The sequence below is a fragment of the Sciurus vulgaris genome (genome assembly GCF_902686455.1).
Source record: "Sciurus vulgaris genome assembly, chromosome: 9".
In the NCBI taxonomy this organism is placed as follows: domain Eukaryota; kingdom Metazoa; phylum Chordata; class Mammalia; order Rodentia; family Sciuridae; genus Sciurus; species Sciurus vulgaris.
Window position 1 is genome coordinate 140,426,627 of NC_136469.1, and position 25,028 is coordinate 140,451,654.

Genomic DNA, 25,028 nt, shown 5'->3' on the forward strand with positions numbered 1-25,028 from the left:
CAGGGGGCTACTCTGAAAAAAGAGAGGCTCACGGAACCCACCTGCAGAGGGTGGCTGTGAGGATGAGTCACGCCTGTACTCACCTCCCAAGACAGGGGACCATGACAGAGAAAGCAAAGGTGCCCGTCTCCTGGCCCCAGCATGCCCCTGCTTGTGAGTCACATGGGGTGGACACCTCTGTGATAGAGTGCACTAAACTGGTGTGCCCTGCACGGGCTGCGTGGGCTGGACACAGAATGAAGATGGCCACAACAACAGCATGTGTGTCCCTTAGTTACAGACTCCATGGGGTCTCCATAAAGCCTAAAAAGTCCCAGGGGCCCTAGTGTCCATGAAGACAAGAAGCACGGGAACCCACACTTGCACTTTTGTCTGCTGGCTGGACCGGCCATGGAAGCCCGAGAGCACACGCTCACCCCGGCAAGATGGTGCTGAGGACACAGGGCTCTGCTCTGGGGAGCAGCACCCCCGCCCCAGGCCCGTAGTAGAGCCCGGACAGTTGCCGGGTCCATTGCACCAGGCCCCTGGCAGTGCAGCTGCAGCAGGCCTTGCAGCTGGACGCCAGCTCCCAGGTGGACTGGATGGCTCCTCTCAGCCAACTGTGGACGGTCAGAAACCACCCCCAGTTCCGGCCTTCCTTTCTCCCACTTTCGCCAGCATCATGCGGGGGAGGCAGGCAAGGCTTTGATTCCAACTCATACCTGGATACTCTTCAGGGGCAAGTTTCTCTTCAGAGTCTTTTGAAGAATTCTGTGAAACTTTCTCAGGAGATGTTGATTCTCTTGTCTTGGTATTTGGTTCTGGTTCCAGCTTAGATCTGAAAACAATAATTGTTTTCTGTAAAGCCCACGTTACTCTTTTTAACAACAGAAGAGTCATGTGTGACCCCTGCACTTTTGCTCTGTGTCCGTCTGCTCAGAAGAGAGTCACACCTCATGGACCAGTGCTATCGGGACACACCTCTAGGGCACCTGTAGAGAGGTACAGGCATGGCTGCCTTGGGCAGGGGCTGTGCACCCTGCGTTCCCAGCCACAGCATGGGAGCAGCAGCAGCAGTGGGCTGCAGTCTGCAATGACCCCCTGATGGACACCACACTTAGTGACTGGGCAGTGAAGGCCTACCTTCAACAAACACAAAGCTGGATGTTCACTAATCCACTAGTTTTACACTAATTCAAAAGCCCTGCTGAATATACATATATACACAGACACATATATATGTGTCTGTGTGTATACAGTAGAAACATAATTTTGACCCATATTACACACAGGCATATAAGTAACACTTAAAATAATTATGAAAGTACAAGTCTTTTAGTACCTCCTAGATGGAACCGTCTTGTTTCAGGAACCAAGACCTCTGCACTTCCTTCTTGAACCTCTTCCCACAAGAGTCTAGACCTTTTCCACCCACAGGGCGCAGCCACACTAACCTACTGGAGAGGCCTTCCCTGCTACCTCAGGACCCTTCTCGCTCCTCTGCACCTGCCTGCTTCCTCCGAAGCAGGGATCAGTCTGTTGTGACTTTGTCATTTGCCTGATATCTGTGAGAGCAGCCCTTTGCCTCAACGAGTCACGTTTGCTGCTTAGCCCTGGATCCTCGCATTCAGTGCTCCCCGTGGTCTGCATGAGGGTCCCCCAAAGGCCTATGGGTCGAAGGCCTAATCCCCAGGCTGTAGCAGTGCTGAAAGATGTGGGAACCTCTAAAAGGTGAGACCTAGTGGGAAGCACTCAAGTCACTGGTACATGCACTTGAAGGGGATAGTGGGACCTTGGCTCCTTCCTGTTTCTCTTCACTTCCAGGCTGCCATGAGGTGAACAGACCTCCTCTGCCATCAGCTCCTGACGTGATGTACTGTGCCACCCATGCCCAAAGCAAGAGGGCTAAGTGACCAATACCTCTAAAACCATGAGCCAAAATAAACGTTTTCTCCTTTTAAATCGATTATCTCAGGTATTTTGTCATAGTAACAGAAAACTGATACAAGTATATGTTGAATAAGCGAATGTTTTTACAAATACCAGTAAATGGCTAGTAAGAGAAAACTTTTGGTTATGAAACAATAGGTCTTGCAACAACTTTATGTAACACTATGAAAATTACATGCAGAGTGCTAAGATGATCTGTGATGAATTCCATGTTGCCAGGCAGACTGCAAATAAGGGAACAACGGAAATGTGTGCGGGTCTTACTAATGCCGGCTAATGTTTACTGAAGGCTTATTATATACTGGTCATTTTTCTAACAAGCACTTTACATGGATAAATATATTCCATTCAAAAACATCTAAGCAAAGTACTTGTAATAATGACCTTTTCATAAAGAAGGAAACTGAGGCCTATGGAAATCTGGACACTCATATGGGTCACAAAGCAGATGGCTGGTTTGGGACAGGACCTCAGAGGACCTAATTTGGAGTTCACACTATGTCAATTCATTGAGAAAAAGAAAGTCTGTTTAACAAACATTGTTGGAATGAGTGGGTATTTGTAAAGAATAAAATAAGCTTCAACCCCATTTCACTCCATCAAAAAATTGATCTGACATACATGGGTAGACCTAAACATCCCACCAAGTCAGAAAGATTCTAGAAGAAAGCATAAAAGAATATTTTAGTGACCTCAGGGCAGACAAAACAAAAATTCCAAAAATTTGACTTTCTCAAAATTATGTTTCTACTTGCCCAAGATATCATTAAGAACATAAAGAGATAAACCACAGAACGGGAAAAAATATTTGGAGCACATATCTGACCAAGGACTTATACATACAATAGATAAGAACTCCTATACAAATCAACAAAAGGACAGATAATTCAATAAGAAATGGGTCAAATACTGCTACACATGGTGCATGTTTGTTAATCCCAGTGACTCAGGAGGCTCAGGCCAGCCCTAGCAACTTAGTGAGACACTGCCTCAAAGTTAAAAAACAAACAAACAAAAAAGACTAGGATGTGGTTCAGTGGTACAGCGCACCTGGGTTCAATCCCCAGTACCTCACCCCCCCCCCCAAAAAAAAGGAAAAGCTAAAAACGGGGAGCAGAGTGGGAAAGACAGATGCTTCAGGAAAAAAAAAAATGGTGGATAAACCATGAAAAGGTGAGCCAGTGAGAAAGCACTATGCGCCCACTGGGACCGCTTAACAATCAGCCCCTAGTCGTGGTGAGGACGCAGTGGACCTGGAGTATATGCAAGCGCACACTGCTAGAAGGTATGTAAAATGGTGTCACTGTTTTGGAAAATTTCTTAAATTTAAGAAACATCTCCACTGTGGCAGAGCAACACACTTTTAGGTTTTTATCCAAGAGAAATGAAAAGATGCATCCACATGGAGGTCTGCAAAAGAGTGTTCACGGCAGCCTTAGCCAAGAAATGGAAGTGACCCGGAGCTGCCAACAGGAGAAGGGCTGGGCGGCTGTGGCGCTGCACACCACGCAGCATTGCCAGCAGTGAAGGACAAGTTCCTGACAGGCAGCGGGACAAACCTAAGAGACACGACACGGCTCAGGCAAATCTGTTCAAGAACAAACAAGATTGAGTCCACAGTTCGTATTGTGTGTACATGTAATTACGATATTTAATACTTGTGACCTAAGAATTTACCTCAAACGTTGCTAAAAATAATTTAGCAACCTGACACATTAGCCAATTTTAAAACCGGCTTAAAATAAGACATCCATCAACCAGAATTTTCAAGGTTTTTCCCCCAGTTATTAAAGTGGCCTTACAGTTCTCTGCCTGTTTTCCCATCTGCAAAATGGGGCTTTAAGAGTATCTTTCTTGTCCAGTTACTTGTTCATTTGCAAGTGCTTCCTTAGCACAGTCAACCGCACGCAGTAAGAACTCAGAAGGTCAGGTATTACTGCTACTGTTACCTGCTGCAGCTGCCATCATCACTGTGGAGGAGAAACGGCAGAGTAGTTTGATAAAAACAAATTTCTTGTGAAGTTCTACAGCAATATGCATTGGCCACATACCCCTGTTGGCAAGGTGCAGACCATCAGAGGAAGAGAAGTGATGAAAGCCAGAAGAGCTGAGTGATCTGTACGAGCGACTCAGAAGGGTCTTCCACCCCTGGCCACACTAGCTGCTGACCCCTAGGCTGGTGCCACGGGGGCGAGATGTGGAGGAGTTTTGATAGACCAGCAGGGGAGAGGTGTGGGCATAGCCTTCTCCTTGGCCACGTTGCTCAGCAGCTGACCTGCTGCCCTTGAAGCCTGCCTTGGTCATCAGGTTCCTCCAGCAATTCCACAGACCCCCACACCTGGAGACTGGGTCCTTAAGCCACTGGCTAAGTGCCATGAAAAAGACAGATTTAGAAGAGGGGTTTGGGGACAACAAGGGCTTGATTCTAGCCTACCACTTGTCTGCTGTGTGACCCTGCTTCAATCCTCTTGCTCTGAGTTTTCTTCATCTGTAAAACCAAGAAAAGCCACCCTTCTCAAAGGGGTGTGCAAAGAGGAAACGAGATCACCCACGAGAAAGGGCCTCTGGCTCACCTCTCAGCGCTCAGCCTTGGTTTTCTCATCAGTAAAGTGGGGCTCACTGTGGCTTTCTCACATTAACTTCTTGACATTGAGAAACCTGCTTCTCGATAGCCTTCCACTTTCACTCTGCCACTCGAAGTTGTTGCAAAGACTAACACAGATTTTAATAGTACCATGTGAAATATAAGGGTTTTATAAACTCCTACTATTATTTCACAGCATAGAAATTATCTTCACTTAGTCAAGATTGTGAAAAAGGGATAAAATTTTCCTAGGCACGGGGCAGAAAGATCTTCTAGGCATAGGGAATCTAGGTGGTACGCTGGGTCACAGGGTAGCATTTAACTCTGGAGAACTGTGTGGCTCTTTCTAATACAGAATTACTTCATTTTCCTACTAGACACAAGAGAGTTCCAGCTGCTTCATGCCCTCCCCTTCAAGTATCATTTAAAATTTTTCCATTCTAATGTATGAAATGGTATTTTTTTGGTTCTTAAAAATTTCACTATGAAATAATTACATGCAGCAAGGAGGTACAGTACTTAGGGCCCCCTTTTTCCTGAACCCTCAAGGAATAGGCTGCCAACCTGTGTTTCTTTACTGTTAGCTATTTTTCCCCCAGTACTGGGCATCGGACATAAGGGTGTGTGCTACCATAGAGCTATACACATATCCCCCCCTTTTTTTTTTCTTTTTACTTAAAAAGGTTTTTTTTATTGGTTCTTTTTAGTTATACATGACAGTAGAATCCATTTTGATAAAATTATACAAACATGCCCCCCATTCCTTTTTATTTTTTATTCTGAAACAGTCTCGCTAAGTTGTCCAGGCTGGCCTTGAACTTGAGATCCTCCTGCCTCAGCCTCCAGAGTCCCTGGGACTAAAGGGACACACTACAGAATTACCTTTGACTATTGAATGTATTCCCTAAGAACAAGAACATTCTTTAATATAACCAGAGTACAGCACTCAAAATCAGAAAAGGAACATCAATATATGACTTCCATCTCTTCTTCAGGCCCCAGCCTATTTTGATGAATTAACTCAATAATTTCCTTTATAACAGAAGGATCCAGCTCAGAATCACATGTTGCATTTACCTACCATTTCTCTTCAGTCTCCTTCATTTGAACAGTTCTTTCAGTCTCTTTCTGAGTCCATGACTCGGACACACAATAATGTGCGGGTTATTCTATATGATGTCTCTGAATTTGAGTGTGAAGTTCCCTGGTGCCTGGAGTCAGGCTGACCCCTGGGCAGACAGCACAAGCACCACTGCAGTCTCACAGCAGCCTGTCAGGCTGCATGCTCTCACTGGGCCCACCACGAAGGTGGCAGTTGCACGTGTCCCATCACAAAGTTATTCTTTTCCCTTTTGTAATTAACAAGCATGGGGGGAGGGTGCTTTGACACCATATAATTATCTATTTCAAACTTTAATTAATCATCCACATCCAGATGGACCTATGATGTCTTATGAAATATTTCATAATCTGCTGTCATTTATTGTTTGCTCTGGCTGTCTCCAATTTGGCCAGGAGAAACCCCTTACCATTGTCCCTATCATTCTGAGTCCTTCCTTGCCTTCTGATACAAAGAAATGTTCCAGGCTCACTGCATGCTCTCCCTGCCTCAGTCATGTCTGCAAGAAGGGTTATTTCTTGACACTGAAACTCACAAACCCAGATCCACTTATTGCTACTGGGGTGTCACTGCCTCCAGGCCCTCCTGGGGGAGAGAATCTTTCACACATGTGCACACACACATACCGACAACCGCATGAGGAAGTGTGAACCACACTAGTGCCTTTCCTTCTATTCCGTGACTGCAGGCTTCATCCTGGCCTCTTCCCTCTCCCTTCTATAGTGAGAAACCTGGCTTTCTACATCCTTCTCTATTAATCCCGTGACCAACCTCTTACAGGCAGTCACCCCTCAACGCCTACAGCCGCCACTCCTCCTGGGGGGATGCACCGCACTCCTTGCTGGGCCTTTGACTGCCATGCTGACCATGCCACTCAGCATATTCCACTGGGAAAACTTGGGCTGCCCCCACTGCGGACACCCACCTCGCCCTACCTCACTTCATGGCTCCAGAACTGAGCTGTTTAGGAAGGGGAAAGGCATGACTGGCTTTTGAATAAAGGGTTCCTTTAGCACCTGCCATCTTTGTGTCAAGAGGATGGCAATGTACTGGTTTTCAATTTGAAATGAATTAAAGACTGCAGTGCAGTGGACCGAGACAAAGGGAGTGCCTTTTTCCTTTAACTGGTAAAAACAGATTCTAATTATACATAGAGTATCTACTGAGATCCTCAGGGAAATTACAAATCAACTATTAAAGGCAATTTGAAAACAGCCATTTTATGAGTTCTCAGGAGGATCAGCTTCTACCCCATCCTGACTGACACTGACCTTGCTAAGGCCACATGGACAGCTCCACTGACAGCCCATCCCTGGTCAACAGGCTTCCAGGCCCCCACTTGAGGATCTTAGGGTTCTGTTTAAAATTTTAAAAGAACAAAAAGAGACATGAAAAGGGGAGAGGGGGATGAAGGGAGAGAAATGTTTGGGGCTTTGAAACAAGAAAACACGTAGGAGAAGTTCTTTGTAAACCTTAAATAAGGTCCTATATAAATAATAGAAAGAAATGATTATTACTCCAGATTTAAGTTCTGCTCTTATGCTGTTTTCATGTACCCAACGTAGGCTTGGGTAGAATTGTGTTCCCGTCTGTCAGGACAGCCTACCATATCCAGTGTGGCTTCCGAAGGGCAAGGCTCCTGCTGCCTGGACAGGCTGCGCACCCTCACTCAGCCACTCATGCAAACCAGCTCCCTGGACCTCCACTACACAGTGATGGACTGCTTGAGGTGTGGCCACCGACCAGGGCCAGCCACACACCGCTCATGATGGCCTGCCACGGGACAAAGACAAGCAAGACAGGGAGCGTGAGCACCTGCAGTCTCTGACTTTGCCCTCTGATCAGTCGTTTCGTGTCACTAAGGAGGCTACAGATCAGCTCAAGCGTCACCAGCCTGCTGTGTTGGTCACTCACGGTATAACCTCAGAACATGCCACACACTGTAGAACACACACTGGTCCACGACAGACTACGAAATACTAAAAGCAAAGAAATGGTCCTGAAGGGCTCTGCTCTAAGCCAGGGTGGACAGAGATCTCTGGAAAGGGCCACATGGTAAATATTTTGGTCTTTGTAGATATATGTAGTATCTTTCTCATATTTTTTCTTCTTCTTATTTCACAAACCTTTAAAAATATACAAAACACTTTCCATTGGAGGGCTGTACAAATAAAACCAAGGTCTAGATTTGGCCCACAGGCCATAGTTGGTTGATCTTTCCCCTAGGTAATGATTAAGGCCCTGTTACAGATGGACTAGGATAAAGTTCCTGTCTTGGGTCTGCTGTCACAGGGCATCACTTCTTTTTGTTCCTTCTTCATCTTGATCACTGCCACTACCATCACCCCCAATTATTGGCAAAACTTACTGAGCTCTTACTAAGTGCAGGGTCCTGAGTTAGAGGTAATGGATATAAAGAGGTAAAAGAGGCAATCCTCTCCTTACCAATCTTAGAATCTGGAAGGGGTGAGAGGGCTAAGTTACAACAATATAAGGTGCATTCTTCAATTACCAGGTAAGTATTATGATATGTACTATAAATGGAGAAGAAATGCAGCAGAATGTTGATCTTTTGTACTGACATCAGGAAGCAATTAATAAATAACTCAAGATCTGCCTGGACATGGATCAAGGCAGTGTTTCCTGAGGTGCACTGGCCAACTGTCCGCACAGCCATGCCCCATGGCAGGCAGGGTGGGACAGGCCTCCTGCTCCCTAGGAAGATGTAATCAAGGCACAGTGTAAGAGGCAGCACGAGAACTCTGGACACTGTTTCTCAACCTGTCTGGCCATGGCAATAACTGAACCTACATAAGTTTTAGGTGAGACCTAACAAGTAACCCCTACAGAGGTCACCAGGGTCTCCCCAGAGCACCTGCCTTCCAGTCATAGTCCACGTGCTCCACACCAGCTCGGAGCCACACGATGGCCTCAGCAGCCGCTGCTGCACAAGCTGCTTGATGGTGGGAGAAACCGCCACCTCCCCTTCTCAGCAATCCCTTGACACGGGGAAAGCGGCCCGAAGTTCCCATGTCTAAGGACACTGGTGTACTAGTGCAAGGTCAGTGTTCGGAGGATGGGCCAAAAGAGCACACAAGACCCCCAAAATAGCGAGCAGTGTGACAGGTGCCACCATCCCTTCAGAAGTGAAATGCCTAGAGGAAGGAGGAAGTATCTACATCTATGGACGACGGCACTCACATTTAAAAACAGTCATGGTTGGAAAAATGCAGAAAGGTCAACTGACATTAGTTGTAGCTTAATGAACAAAGTACTTTCAACCAGTCTGGCAAGAGAGCCTTCTGGTATGGTAGATTAACACGATATCACCATCCTACGAAGATGATTTCAGCATGCAAAAATCTCTCTTCCTATAGAGTAAAAAAGATTAAATAACCACATGGTTCCTTAACCAACAAAAATGTTTTTCTTTCGCTGAAACTACAACAAACATAAGAGTAACAATAATGCCATAAAACATAAGCAGTCAGATTTCTCAAATCAATTTCATAAGAACAACTTTTTAAAACAACCAGTGACAATCAAAAGAAAATGAAAACAAAGAACCCACCAATGTGACTTGACAATGCACCAATTCCACTGCTGGCTTCCCAAGAGAACAGGCATTGTGCTGTAAAACGTGTGGCACAAGGACATACAAGCTAGTGGCAGCTGTTCAGAGACAATGTGCTGCAACTGACCATGACTAGCACACACGGCACCCACAAGAAGAGCCACAGCTCTGTCTGAGGAGTTGCGAGAGATCTGACAGAGCACACATTCTTTTCTGGGGCAAGAAGGATGAATAGGAGTTTGTTTGCCAGATGAATTGGGGTGGGGGTGTGGGAAACAGTGCACGTAAGCATGCATGAAAGGCACTCTGGGCAGAGAAACCAGCAAGCATTAAGGCCCAAGAGCCTCAAACAGCAAGGCCTCTTTAGAAAAAGAGTTGTGGCAGGGCCTGGCAGAGCATGTGGCACTGGGGACTGACTAAGAAACATAGCTCGGGTGCAGTTGTTGGGGATCCCAATGCCTGCTGTGCCTGGGCTGTGAGACACAGCAAGCAAGGGAGTGAGGGACCCACATGAGTGCTTCAGGCAGAGCCCATCTGCCTCAAAGTGAGGAGCCAGGGGAGAGGGCTGGACTGCACTGTGAAGGGGCACACAGCTTGTTCCCTCCAGGTCTTGGGCACAGAGTAACGGGCATAGGGCAGCAACCTGGCAGGAAACGGTGTTGCACGTCACTGTCTCCATGACAGTACTTCCCACCTAATTTTAATTTGTATTTTTAGTTGCAACCTCTGCCCAGAGCGGGTGGGGGAGCAGCAAAAGCCTCTTACTTATTCTCCTGCACCTATTGGGTCTCCACCTGGCACCGTGCAATGACATCTGCCGCTCCTCCCTGGTAGCGTGAGACAAGTGGTCACCTTCCCCCCTTGAGGGTCAATCTCACACCATCAGAGTCTGACCTGCTCCCCATGACTTGCTTGGGCAAACTGGTCTCTGCCTGGGATACTCTGCTCACCCGCCCCCCACCAAACCTGGACTGCCTGCTTCCTGGAATTCCCTACCTGGGCTAGTCACAGCCAACATGAATCCACTGCTTGAAAATCTGTCCAATTACTCAGGTTCAAACTGCAGTTCAGTGGGCAGCTAACCCAAATTTGCTGAGCCCCTGTTTCCTCATCTATAAAATGAGATACTAATATTTACTAATAAGGTGGTTGCAAGGATTACATGAAATAAATTAACATACTGCCTGGCAAGTGGTACAGGACAGTGCAAACTAACGTTTATTAACTCACTCCAAGTATTTTTCCTGTATCAACTCCTTTTCTTCCCACAATAACCCTACAAGAAGATAGGTACTATTAGTTTTCTCATGGTACAGGCAAGGTAACTAAGGTACAGAAAAATCAAGCAATCTGCTCCAAGTCACACAGCTGGAAAGTGCAGGAAGGACTCCAGCGCAGGCTGCCTGGTGGCACCTGGGGTCCTGGGCTCTGTGCTTACCACTCCACTGAGCCACTTCCCTCTCTGGACTCCCTGCTGGCCTCACTGATTCTGACACATCCTGATGAAATCAACTAATTTTTCAAGCTTTTTTTCCCACTATTGTAAACAAATGGGATACATGTTGTTTCTGTTTGTACATGGAGTATCAGCATACCATTTGCATATTCATACATTTACATAGAGTAATGATGTTTGATTCATTCCGCTATTTTTTCCTCCCCCCCCACCTCTCTTTTCCTTCTATACAGTCCCTCCTTCCTCCATTCTTGCCTCCCTCCCACCCCCCATTATGTGTCATCATCCACTTATCAGTGAGATCATTCACCTTTTGGATTTTTGAGATTGGCTTATCTCACTTAACATGATATTCTCCAATTTCATCCATTTGCCTCCAAATGCCATAATTTTATCATTCTTTATGGCCGAGTAATATTCCATTGTATATATATACCACAGTTTCTTTATCCATTCATCAATTGAAGGGCATCTAGGATGGTTCCACAGTCTGGCTATTGTGAATTGAGCAGCTATGAACATTGATGTGGCCGTATCTCTGTAGTGTGCTGATTTTAAGTCCTTTGGGTATAGGCCAAGGAGTGGGATAGCTGGGTCAAATGGTAGATCCATTCCAAGCTTTCTGAGGAATCTCGATACTGCTTTCCAGAGTGGCTGCACTAATTTGCAGACCCACCAGCAATGTATGAATGTACCTTTTTCCCCACATTCTCGCCAACAGCTATTGTTGCTTGTGTTCTTGATAATCGCCATTCTAATTGGGGTGAGATGGAATCTTAGTGTAGTTTTGATTTGCATTTCTCTTATTACTAAAGATGGTGAACATTTTTTCATATGTTTGTTGATTGCTTGTAGATCTTCTTCTGTGAAGTGTCTGTTCATATCCTTAGCCCATTTGTTGACTGGGTTATTTGTATTCTTGGTGTAGAGTTTTTTGAGTTCTTTATAGATTCTGGAAATTAGTGCTCTATCTGAAGTATGAGTGGCAAAGATATTCTTTTTCAAGCTTTTATAGCAGCCCAGCCTGCCTCTAAGCTCCCTGAGGGCAGAGACTCACTTATTTATTGCTTCTCTCAAACTGCCCTCTTGGTACATTACATAACAGGAACCAACTGCTGACAGATAACTTGCCTGATCTACTTCCTGTCATCCCCCAATGCATCTATCCATTGACATTTGCAATTCTGTTTGACAAGAGTGCATAGAGGAATTCACATGGGGGGCCTCAGACTGCCATCCTTGGAAGGACCTGCTTGCAAGGCTAGCCCTTGGTGGCATCAAAAGACTGGGTTTTCAGAGAGTTATACCATCCTAGATGAGAAGAGCAGCTCCTCGTGACTGAGCTGGGTGCAAATAATGTGCGCGGAAGGGGCTGTGCCGCCAACCCCTGCTTTCCTGCTGGGCATCTGGAGTTCTGATATTATTGCCAGGGAGAAGGTGCCATGTGACCAAGTGCCAATAAAATCCCTGGGCAGTGAGTTTGCGCATGAGCTTCCTTGGTAGAGGACACTTCACCCACTGTCACGCATCATGTGCTGTGACTCCATTAGGAAGTATCCTGGAAGCTCACCCCTGATCTCATAAGGATTTTGTCCCACAGGCCTCTCCCTCTGATGTTCCTCTCTATATCTATTCAGTGTGAGAAACCAGTCATGAGCAGAGCTGCAAGATAAGTCCTGTGGGTCCTCCCAGTGACTCACTGGACCAGAGAGCAGTATCAGGGGCCCCTGACACAATATGAGAAAATCTGTCCCAAAACCTTATGTCATACTGTCTTCTCAAAATGTCCTAGATATTTCCAAAGTTAGTTGAGAAAGCTCAAGATTTGGAGCACGGACACAGTACTCATCGATGTTTTCTCTTTTTCTTTCTTTCTTTTTTTTTGTACTGGAGATTGTTCCGGGGCATTCAACCACTGAGCTACACTCCCAGTTCTTTTTATTTTGAGACAGGGTCCTGCGACATTGCTGAGGCTGGCCTTGAACTTGCAATCCTTTTGCCTCAGTCTCCCTAGCCACTGAAATTATAGGCGTGCCACCACACCCAGCCCACGGATGTTTCTCAATCTCTACAGTGGGCGCAGCTGCTGCAATGGATATCCCCATGCAGGTGCTGCACTCCAGGAGGCCGTGTGCAGCCCACAAGGGAAGGTGGACAGATGCACACAGAAACACTGGTGCCTGGCTCTGCCGCTTCCTGGCTGTGTGGCCTCCCTCAGACAAGTCACTTAACTTGCCATGGCTTCAGTGTCTGCACCTGCAGAAGGGGGCTCAGAACAGTGCCTACATGAAACGGGTGCTGGGCTTAAAAGCAGGTGTGTGCTCAGGGCACATGGCATCTCATAAGTACGTGGCCAGACTGGCCTCACAGGCGAGTACTGGTCACTGTGCCAAGCTCCTCCCTTGGGAAAACCCGTACAGAGATAATAAGGAGGGTGCGGAGACAGACTAGGGTCAAATGGCTACAAGTGGCTGGCCTCACAGAACAATTAAGAAGAAAACTGGCAAGAGCACAAATTTCACATCAATCCCTGCTCAGCTACCTCCAGACTGTGGTGAGTCACCAACCTGCTCACCCTCAGCTGCGGACAGCAATAGTACCTGTGAGCCAACAGAGTGCCTAGTATAGTGCCTGGCACACAGTCAGCCCAAAGGAAGCACTAGCTATGTATTTTGTGAAGTAATCCAAGCTCAGCACACAGCACAGAGGAAGTGCTCTGTGAACCAGAGTTACCACAATTATCAGTAGTGTTAACTGGGAAACACCAGCAGAGGCCATACTTACAATCTCTTCTTATCCACCACTCGTTTAACTCGGATGGCTCTTTGTTCTGAGTAAAGTTTACACACTCCTGTTGAAAGGAAAATACCAGAACAGAGACCACTTAAAATGGCTTCTCAGGCAAAGGGATCATTAAATATAATGAGACACTACCGTCTTGAGCTAGCCAAGCTGAATACTGAATTCCTCTATTGTGAATGGCCACATTTGACCTTTAAGGGAAGATGAAATACTTTTTAAGTAATCTTGAATGAAATCCAGAACAGCAGTCCTGTGCTCCTTCACTTGCTGGGAATGTATCTCCTTGAGGGCTGTAACAGAAAAGAATAACATTCAGGCTTCTGTATGCAATGATCCTAAAAACAATGCATCAGATTCCTCTTCTTTATTAAAGGTATTTTTAAAAACAGCACCACAGAGCAAGCCTGTGTGAGACTGTTTTTAAGAGTAAGATTTATTAGGCTCTGCCAGATGAAAACTTAGAGCCATAGGAGAACTGTAGTCAAATAATTCAGGGCTTATGACAGCACTTAGGACGGACAGTCCCCAAGGCAGTCCCTTCTCAAGTGCTGACCCCGTGTGTACTGCCCCATCAGTGCCCTCACCGACCTTGAACTCGTGCCTAAACCAAGCCCACGTCTTAACACCCCTGTCGGGCCCACGCTGTTCTTCAGTTTGGAAGCCCCAGCTCTTCCCTGGCTCTCACTCCAAGGGCCCCTTAACGCTGAGGTGAACTGTTCTCTCCAGAAACAAGTCACAAAGATGCCTTTCCTGTGTGGACTGCCACACAGAAGTCTGGCAGAAAGACTTAGCAGACTGAAGTTTGTGTCCCTGAGTTTGGTTAAGACAACTGCCACTCCTGGAGAGGAGGAGTGCCTGCTGTGTGCACACTGAGCGAGCAGTCTACACTGCCACACTGTGCAGGGCCAGACTGCGATTCTGATTATATCCACTTTCACACGAAGAAACTCGGGTTCAGAGGTCATGAGGAGCCTCAGGTCCCATGGTTTTGTACTTGATTGCTGCTTTTATTATGTTCATATACATTTCCTAGATATCTCAATAAATGCATGTCCTTAAGGGCAGAGGCAAAGTTTATAAACATACCATAGGGCTGTAGACCCGAGACCCACATGAGGGATTCAGGGATTCTGTGGAACTGTGTAAAATTTGTGTGTATGTACATTTTCTTGAAATGTCTACTGCTTTCATCAGACTCCCCTGATGGCCCATCACCTCTATGGAAGCTTCCCCAACAGAAGTCTGTGTCATGAACGCATGGCATCTGGACACTTGGAACTCTATACCACTTCATGTACTCTATCTGTCTAAAAAATTTAAAAAGCAGTGGGAAGACAAATCTTGAGAAGTCATCTCAGTGTGCCTCGACCAGAATGAGACTCAGCAAGGATGAGGTGACAATGGCCCTCTGGTGCCACACTGGGCTCTAAGTATGCTACAGGAATCTAGCTCAGTTCTCACAGCAACAGAGATACTTCCTCTAATGATCTACATTTTACAGGGGAAGAAACTGAGGCCCACAAAGATTCAGTGACTTGTTTGAGGCCACACAGATCAAAGGTGACTGAGCTGGGATGCATTCCTCAGCAGCCATGGCTAAGAGCTTCCTCTTGACTGCAAAGCAGTGTAACACCAGTTTACTGTTGATAGGGCAGGCGGAGCTTGAACTACTCCTACTTTATTATACACATGCCATCCAACCTGCCCCGGTAACTGCCACACACCACAGCACTCACGTAAGTCACACACACACACACGCACGCTTGTACACATACAATCTGCCTTTTCTGACCCTGGCCCTTTAGTAAATTTCTGGTTCTGTTTGGAGAGGCCCATCCAAACATCTGTTTTAACCTGATTGGTGGCCTTTTTATGATTTTAAACGGGTTAGGTTAAAACAAACCGAGAAAAATTCTGGGGCTAGGGCTGTGGCTCAGTGTAGAGTGCTTCCCTAGCATGTGAGGCACTGGGTTCAATCCTCAGAACCACACAAAAATAAACAGAGGTATTGTGTTCATATACAACAACAACAAAAAATTTTAAAAAAGAAAAAATTTGAAGTTTTAAACCCTGAGTCTCAGTGAGCACCTAGGAGGGACTGTGAGTGGTTGCTCCTCACGGATCCTGTCACTAGCTGACTCAGGCATGGCTGCTGTGTGGCTTTCAGAGCACTTTACCTTCTGTCCTGAGTTGCTGAATCGCTTCTGAACAGGTCCTCATGAATATCTGGGCGTCCTGGTCTATCTGGTCTCGTTCCGCGTCTGTCATCCTCCCATATTCAGACATGATATGACTAAATAAGGAGAGAGGAAGAAAATAAGAGGGCAGCAGCAAATGACAACCCTGGGCAGTGTGGTCGGGGAAGGAAGAGCTTCTGTGATCCAGTGACACCGAGGCTGAGACCTGGAGGAGGAGGAGGAACGGGCTGAGCGGAGAGGAGGGGCGGAAGGACCTAGAGGGTGGAACATGAAGGCTGTGAGGTAGAAAAAGCTCCCACTGAACAGCCCCCACTGAAGCAGGCCAGTTGAGGGAGGGAGAGACAGAACATGGGGCGGTTTAGGTGGGCGCCACAGGGCTTGGAAAGAACGGAGAGCTTGACTTTGAGAACAATGGGGTGGCTCCAAGATGGCAGAGTGTAGATGGCAGTTCACCCTGGGTGCTGCCTGGAGAATAGGGCAGGAAATGGGTGAGGGGTTCTTGAAATACATGTGAGAAGCTGGTTTGGGCTGCAAATCTTCAATGTTGACAAGCAGTCTTCACAACTCACAATAAAAGCGCTTTTAGAAACAAATTTCATTTCCCTTGATATTAAATCACACCATCCTAGAATCACCACTTTCACTTATGCAGCACCTTCAAAACATGGTAGTTTCATCACACTGCTCATGGTTACAAGAGCTGGGCAGGAGTGGCAGCATCCTTAGTAACGGTGATGCTGCTCAGCCCAGTCGAACACTCTGGACTCCACAGCTGAAATCCAGAATCATAAAACGGTAAGTTAAAGGGACCTTACATACATATGTGTAGGTGCCAGCCACCAATTCTCTCTGAGGACAAGACAACAGTCCTGGTCATCCCATGCCTACCTATACCTCACTTTCTGCCGCTCACCCCCTCAGCCACTTCACACTGGCCACTTACTGAGCTGCATGCAGCAGGGCAAGCAGGCTCCTGCTTCATCGTGAACTGGGCCTCTGCTTGGATGGCTGCCCCCAGGCCAGTGTCCCTGACCGCTCCCCAGGTTCCCCACAGCACTCGTCCAACAACACTTTCCCACCTGTGCTGGCTAGATTACTGTCTCTCAGTGCCAAAGCTGCCCTCCACTTTCTCTGCTTTGTGATATGGAAGTTGGAACTCTGAAACCCTACTGGTACTTTACTACCACCTGTTCCTTATCCTAGTTTATTTTTCTTTGTTGTTTATTATTTCCTGAAATAGTAAGCATTCATGTCTCTCTACTCAGCAGAATGCAAGCTTCATAAAACAAGGACTGTGTGTGTCTGGTCTGCTTTTGTTTCCCTAACACCTAAAAAGGTGCCTGGCACACAGCGGGTGCATTAATGTGAGCCAAGTCCTTACTATATGCCACATGCTATTCTCAGTGTCTTAAAGGTATTTTATGTACATATTTAATTCTCACAATTTATTCATTCATTCACTTATATACTGAACCCACACATGTCAGGCACTGGGTCAGGGGCCAGGGGCTCTAAGCTGAGCAAGTCTCAGGACCAACCCCACAGAGAGTACTGAACTATAGGAGTGACTGACACAGAAACAGGGAGCGCAAGGAACTGTGGTGAGTGGCCCTAGTGTGGAAGTGAACGTGGAATCCAAAGTGGGAGTGGCCAGTTCATATGGGGAAAGGAAGGCACCCACAGAACACAGCAGCAAGGACCAGCTACAGAATTCCCAACCTTCAGGTGGTAGTCAGAATGACCATGTCACCTTGGCTCCACAGCAGAGCACATCTGAGTGAAGGGAAGGAGCAAACAGGCTGGTTCCACTGAAATCAAGCAATGGCGATGGACCTCTGTGGCACACAGGATCACTTCAAAGAGGCAGTACATCACATGCATGTGGTCACTATCTCTGCATCAAATGTGTCCAGCATTATGTTGACCCTGTTTTTCTAATGAATGTGGATGGTGTTATGATGAATAAGTATATATGTATTTAAAATTATTACTCTGTAATAGTTGTTACTCCAGTTATCAAGAGATTTTCCAAAAACAGTGATCATACAAAATACAAATACTCCACTGTCAACTGAATAGGCGTCCCTACAATACCAAAGCTGAGATCACTGGTGTAGTCATTGGGAACAGCCTCTGGAGGATTCTGAACAGGGGATTTTACTTTGCATGGTTCCTCTGTGGTGAGTGGCCTGGAGAAAGATGAAACTTGATGCCCTCAATTATGGTCTAAGAGACCACTTCTAGAATTCAGAAAGAGCTGAAGAAAGCCTGGGCCCAGACAGTGTCCGTGGGGAGTGAGGACAAATCTGAGGCCTGACTGCCTGGTACAGAGGCAGATGGGGGCAGCCTAGAGCGAGCTCTGGGTTTGCACGAGGACATACAAAGCCATGGGAAACAGAAGAGGACACAGGTTTGGAAGTAAAGACGTTAAGGTGCAGGGCCACACACAGGGACTCATACACAGGAGACAGGCTGGTGGGAAGAGGGATTCTAACTCAATGTTCCCATGATATTTAAAGAATAGCACTAGGCCTATGGTGGGCATTTGAAAACAGTCATCAAAGTAATGAATCTTCCTGATGATGTAGTTTCAAATTAAGTTCTAACAAAATTATTACTTTTTTAAAAAGGTTAAGTATCTGTCAAATATTTCCAAAAATATATCCTCATAGGATGTGCCCAGATAAATTTATCAAAGTTTAATTTTATTTCCTTTATTATGTACAGAGAGATAATTTTATTACAGATCTCAATTTCTCTAACTATTAGACTCAATTAAAGGGAACTATGTTAGGTATCAGTTTGGATTAGGCAATTTACTTCAGGGAGAGAGGAGGGAAAAAACTGGGTGGTAAAAGTTTATTCCCTGGTTCTGAAATTTAAAGGAACATTTATTTTTCTATTTCATTGATTAGTATGTTAAGAAAGGACAAGTTTAAAATAACAAAATACTATGAAGTTCTTCTGTCTATTAATTTAATGTACAACTTGACAGTTCCTGAGGATAGAGAAGAGAATGTTTTACACACTGTTGTGAAGGTTACTGAAAGGTATGGGTGGAAGTCATGCACTACAACCTTGTTTTTGCTATAGATATTAAATTAACAGATTAATTTCAAAATGCATATTGGGCATGTACTATGTATGTTATGAAATGAAATCTATCCATCCAATGTGCTTTATGAAATGACAGTTACTGTCTGGGACACAGGAACAAAATGTAGACCCTGCTTTCAATATACTGTACTACAACAGGTAACACCTAAGGTTGATATACATCTTCACACAGCATAACAAAGGCTGATGCTGTGGACACTACTCACCATCGACACTAGCTACTCTTCTAAGGGCTTCACGTACATTTGCCTCCTGCTTCCCCAAGTTCTACGAGGTAGGTACTACTGTAAATTCCCATTTTACACATGCAGCAACTAAGGGACAGAGAGGTTACACAACTTGCAAGGCTATCCAGCAGTCATCAGCAGAGCTGGGGTATGACCCAGGGCAGCCTACTCTGGATCTCAGATGTCACAACCCTCCCTAGGGCATCTCTCATGCCATAAAAGGCAGGAGGGTTTAGAAAAGTGTGTACGTACCCTCCTGGTTAACTGGGAACGAGACCACCTATGAACTCTTCTTGAAAGGCAGATGTGGCCGTGGGAGAAAAAAGCAGAGTCCTGAGTTTGAAGAACAGTGTGTGATTCAAACAGGTGGACACAGGACAGGTGGAAGGGATGAGCCCTTGGTGGCCTTCAGGGAGTCAAAGGAGTTTTATTCTGTGGCCAATGGAAAAGCTGAGCTTGTAAAGGTAAATGCAGGAATCCCAGGCCAGAGTATTACAATGTATTAAGGGGAAAGAAAAAAGTTACTGTGATATACAGTACAAGGGCCACAAACCTGAGCCTGGGCTGAAGAGAGTTCAGAATCATGGAAATGCTACCTAGGGCCTCATAAGCTCAAGTGAGGAAAGACTGGTGTTGGCAAAGACTGCAGAGCAGACTGTCTTCATTATTGAGTGCTCAGAAATACTTATCTGCTTGGGTCTTATTTAATTTATCTGATTCTTTTTGTTTTAATCTTCTCAGGGCTACCAGGCAAACCTGGCCCATGGAAGAAGGTTAGGAGTAGAGGCCACGAGAGAACAAACAGTTGGAGTCAGAGCTGATGTGGCCAGTAGCAGATAAGCAGCAGTGCTGAAAAGCTCTCCAGCAAGGTGAGTGTAGGTCAAGTGGGAATCAGACAGATGGAGATGCTGCCTTTACCACGGTCATGACCCTAAGTTGCTCCCCAATGGCACCTGCAATGATGCTGATGTCCCTTTGCTTGCCCCTCTCCTGGATGACCATCTCATATCACACCTCCAGTCCCCTCAACTTGCCCACATCTCCTTCCCCATCTTGTGTCAGTGACTAAGCGGCTTCCAGTTTTCTGAGAAGTCCCATAAGCTCCACCTCGCCCCCTCCTCTGGGCCCACAGACACCCCCTCTCCTGCTTCTATGGAAGCATCTCCTGGGGACAACCACTCCCTCCACCTGAGCTAGACCGACACTGGCACTTCTCCTTTCTCCTTCACCACTAAGCTTAGATGAATTGCTGTGTGCATCCAGTGCTTAGACTGTCTGGCACAGAGTGATCACTGTATGTATTTATTATTTACTAATATCAAAATATTCCTGCCTGCTGGATATTTCCTCCCTACTTACAAACATGGTGTTATTTTTTCCAACTTTAAAACCAAACCAAACCTCCAATTCCATTCTATCTCCCCTACTAGCTACTGCCCAGTTTTCTCCCTCTTTCAGTAAAATTTTTCTTAGCAATGCTTCCATTCTGGCTCCCCGCTTTCCTGGCCACTCTCTCTCGGACCTGACGCAATCAAGCTCTTAGCCTCCTTACTCTGGTGTCAGCAGTGATCACCAGCTACTGCCCAGTGCTCAGTACACACCTTACTTTCTTATTTTCCCATCGGTTCCCTCCTCCTCTTCGGCTGGTTTTCTTCTTCTGCCCTCATGACAGCACAGGGTCCCACCCTCCTCTCTCTCCAGTTGCTTGTTTTCAGCCCTCTTAACACCTGAAGTCCTGACCACTTTATGATGGGTGGTTCATGGCCCGGGTCCTGCACCTCTTCACTATCTACCTGCACTTGCCACCTTGGTGCATTCACTTGTCTCATGGCTTCACACTGACAAGTCCCAAGTGTCTATTTTCAATCTAGACCTTTCCTTGACCTTGAGAGACATGTATCCAACTGCTTGCCCAACATCTCCATTCAGATGTTCCATCTGTACTGCGAGTATGTCCAAATTTGAGCCTCTCCTTACACACTCCTCTAGCACCCTCCCCCTCGGTGCTGGAGGCAATTCCCACCTTTCCAGTTGCTCAGGACTCAAACCTTGGTGTCATCTGCAGCTCTTCTTTTTTTTCCCCAGTTCACATCTAACCCATCAGCATATCTTATTGGCTCTACCTTCAAAATATTCCCAGAACCTGCCCGTTCTTATCCACGGTCACATCCACTGCTGCCTCTGTAATGCATGCCACCAACGCCTCCCACTTGGACTGTAATGGTGGCCTCCTGTGGGGTCTGTGACGTCTGCCCCACTTCTCTTCAATCTGCTCTAATATACTGACCATGCTGATTCTGTTAAGAGAGTTAGTTGAATCCTATTAATCCTTTGCACAGACCTCACAGCAGCCTCTTACCCAAGAGTAAAATGCAAGGTCCTTACAAGATCCTTAAAATGAACTATAAGACCTGTGCCCTGCTGTGTCTCTGGCCTCTTCTTCACATCTGCTCCCACACTCTGGCTCCAGTCACACGGGTCCCCTCTAGTCCCTCAACCTTGCAGGCACGGTCCATCTCAGGACCTCAGTCTTGCTGGCTGTTTCCTCTTTCTGGGATGCTCTTTCCCCAGACACCCCAGAGATTGATTCCTCACTTCTTTTAGGCATTGAGTCAATGTTACCATTTTAATGAGGCCCTAACTCACCTTTACAAAACTGTATGTCTTCTGATCTTTTCTATGCCCTCCCCTCTCTCCTCCCCACACTGATACTTATCCCAACATCCAATATTAGTCTAGGTCCCCTAACACCACAAAAAAATTTAAGCTCCACCTCCACAAAGGCAGGGACTATTGTCTGCCTGTTCACTGCTGTATCTGTATCACCAAAACAATGCAGGCTGATAAATCAATAATCAAATATTTTCTGAATGAACTAAATCAATAGATAAGGCCAAACTAGAGAATGTGGCTAATGTGTGGCTACAACCGTACTCTAGTTAAGACTCTTCTGAGCTGATTCCTCACCTCCAACCCCAATGCCTATTGACTCTGCCCATCCAGAGCCTCCTCTAGAACACTTAAGACACAGCAGAGAACACGCTCAGCCTGAGGACAGGTCCCTCTACAGGAGAAAAGGACGACCAAAGCACAGGGCTCTTCTCCCAGACCCCATCGGCATCCTCTCCTCCCTTGGCACGGACCCTTTCCCATTCCTACTCCACTTTCACATTTCTGGGGGGAGAACTAGGAGGAGAGGGGAAGTCCACAGTCTCTTGGGGAATTAATGTTCCTCTTCTCGGTGAACTTGAAGAGTGAGAGAAAAGCATTTCCCCATGCCAATGCTCCTTAGCGCCCTGATCTACTCACCTGTCTGTCTGAACAGGGTTAAGCCACATCTGCCCTTTCTTCTCAGGGGAATCAGAGTGGTAGCAGAGGCACCATAAGCCTCACACTGTCCCTCCTAGAAACCAGCTTGTCGGAAATAGAGGCTAAAGGGATCAGGGGCTCATAAATCAGAAGGGCACTCACTTCCAAGTGTACACACCCTGTGGATAGAGCAGACCTATATATGATTAATTCCAAGGACACTACATTAACATCCTCTTACTCTATTATTTTGATTTAATGGAAACTCAGTTCAGTGAAATTGAAAAGGTCCAAAGGTTAATTTGATAAAGCTTATTACTCAATTAAAAGGTGATGTTCCTTTAGGATATACACACACCCACACACATACACATACACACACACATATCTTTTAAATTGGAAATAGATAGTATTATTCTTCTTTCAATAGCAACAACAGAAACCAAGGAAGTTTTTCTCCTAATTGGTATGTTTTGTTGCCAGGATATTGTGGAAAAGGTACATCTACCAGAAGCGGAGAAACTATTTTTAATTAAGATCATTCAGAGATCCAGCCAGAGGCTACGTAGGTTGCATGCTGTTCTGCCTAGTAAAATGTCATTATTAAAAAAATTAAATGGGTCAATAAAGTCTGAGCTCTACATTCTGGAAAAAATTATAGCTTCCTAATTATGTCAAACTAACAAAGCCTCCTAGGTCTAAAGGCAATATTTCTACACATATTCTTTCCATTCCAGGATTAGACTCCAAATAAAACATACCTAGGAGCAGGTCAAGGCCAGCACATTGCACTGGGAGGAAGAGGCACTGAAAAAGAAAGGCTACAAACAGTCTGCCACCTGCAGAGAGTCTGATGGGAGGTCATGGGGTGGCCTCCCTCCCCCGGAGGGAAAGGGTCAGCAGTGGGAATGTTTCTGGTGTTTCTGTCTGGATCAGCTTCCCCAGAGTGACACCTCTCCCCTCCTCACTTCTCCCCAGGTGGAGAAGCAGAGACTTCTCTGGTGCTCAGGCCAGAGGAACTGGACACACACCTAGCCACCATTCCTTTCTCTCTGCTGCCACCTGTAGGCAGCAGAGATTCCGCTCTGTCCTCTCAAAGGCTACAAAAAGACAGCCTGCTGTCTTGGTTCCAGGAACTGTGACTGTTCAGTGGCACCAACAGTTGAGCAAGTCCACCCACCTGATGACCAACTGAGGATCACCTGAGGATCACAAGGCCACCCACCTGCAGACCTCAGATGTCTACCAACCAATGTTGAAGTTGGTAAAGATGTTGTTCTTCATCGTCTCTGACAAAGCTGATGTCACTGGTGTGACTTGCATCCTCAGTCTTTCCCTCCTCCCTCCTCTTTCTCTCCATTACCCCATCCCATAGGAAATGGTTCAATAACCCGCCTCCTCAAGTTCATGGGGTTCCAGCTTAATTACCATTCGTCAAGGGAGCACCATGAGCCAGGAGCTCTCACACACATCTCACCTAATCCTCACATCCAAGTTTTATCAGAAAGAAAACAAGCGCAAAGGTGTTGAACTGTATTCATTCATGTGACTAACACATGACAGAGGTGAGGCTGGAACTTAAGGTGTGGCTGCCACGAAGCCCATGCTCTTTCAGAGGGACCAAAGCCAGAGTAGAAGTGGAACTCAGAGCATGGGTTGTTAATGAAACGTGGCACCAAAAAAATGCACAGAAGACCGAGTTTCTGTAACAAGGCCATGGGCTGGTCAAGACAAAGAACGCTTTAAGAATTAGAGTTCTACGTGAAGCTCAAGGATGGGTAAGTGACGCGCTTGAGCCTTACAGTGAGGAGTGGAGAAGCTGGGATTGGTTCCTCCTGATCCCAGACCCATGGCTGCTCGTTCCTATTGCATCTGGGAAAGAGAAGGTTTGGGCCCTCGACCAGCTGGACTGAGACAACAGAACACGGAAATATAGTGTGGAGGGCAGAGCCCAGGTTTGAGGGTGCCTGCCTCCACACCACTGTTACAATCAAAACGCAATAGTGCAGTTATGAGGGTGCAGAGGTGCATGCCTGCAATTCCAGTGCTAGGAGGATCACAAGTTCAAAGCCAGCCTCAGCAACTTAGTGAGACCCTGTCTCAAAATTTAAAAAATAAAAATAAAAAAGGGCTAGGGGTGTGGTTCAGTGGTTAAGCACTTCTAGGTTCAATCCCTGGCACCAAAAAGCAAACAAGCAGCACAGCTGCAGAATCACACCCTAGCACAGTCACTTTTCCTCTCCTGAATTTCAATCACATCGTCTCCTCTGAACCTCTTGACTACTCCTAGTGAGTATCACTCCCCTTTTTGGTCCACTTTCTGAAAAGGCCAGATATAAATATATCAGACTTTGTGGGGCTTGGGTCTGCACAGATACTCAGCTCTGTAGTGGTGGTCCAAGTAGTCACAGACAAGACGCAAACGAATGGGGTGGTTATGTTCCAATAAAACCCTGCCTGGATACTCAAATTTGAATTTCATACAATTTCTGTGTGGTCAAGTCTTATTATTATTTTTCTCCAAGCATTTAACAATGTGAATCTACGCTCAGCCGACAGGCTGGACAGACACAGGCAGGGCTGGGCCCCATATGTGGCCCGCCAACCTCTGCTTAGAGGGAGATACTGCCGTTGGAAGACCAAATGGTCCTCTCAGATTCCCAGGCTTCCAACGGTGCCCCGAGCCAAGCCGACATTCACAGCATCCACCCT

General features: G+C 46.2%; 1 protein-coding gene across 2 annotated transcripts in view; it reads right to left on the reverse strand.

The window, feature by feature from the left end:
- The window catches only part of STX18 (syntaxin 18), a 113,227-nt gene that overhangs the window by 16,305 nt on the left and 71,894 nt on the right, over nucleotides 1-25,028 (reverse strand). The window contains exons 3-6 of one of the 2 annotated variants that reach the window (XM_079153886.1): nucleotides 15,643-15,758; nucleotides 13,678-13,755; nucleotides 13,448-13,514; nucleotides 702-817 (exon numbers count right to left, since the gene is read on the reverse strand). In XM_079153886.1, the coding sequence (XP_079010012.1) occupies nucleotides 702-817; nucleotides 13,448-13,514; nucleotides 13,678-13,755; nucleotides 15,643-15,758 (377 nt within the window). Of the gene's footprint in view, nucleotides 1-701; nucleotides 818-13,447; nucleotides 13,515-13,656; nucleotides 13,756-15,642; nucleotides 15,759-25,028 lie in introns of both variants that reach the window. The other variant, XM_079153885.1, reaches the window with a different exon arrangement.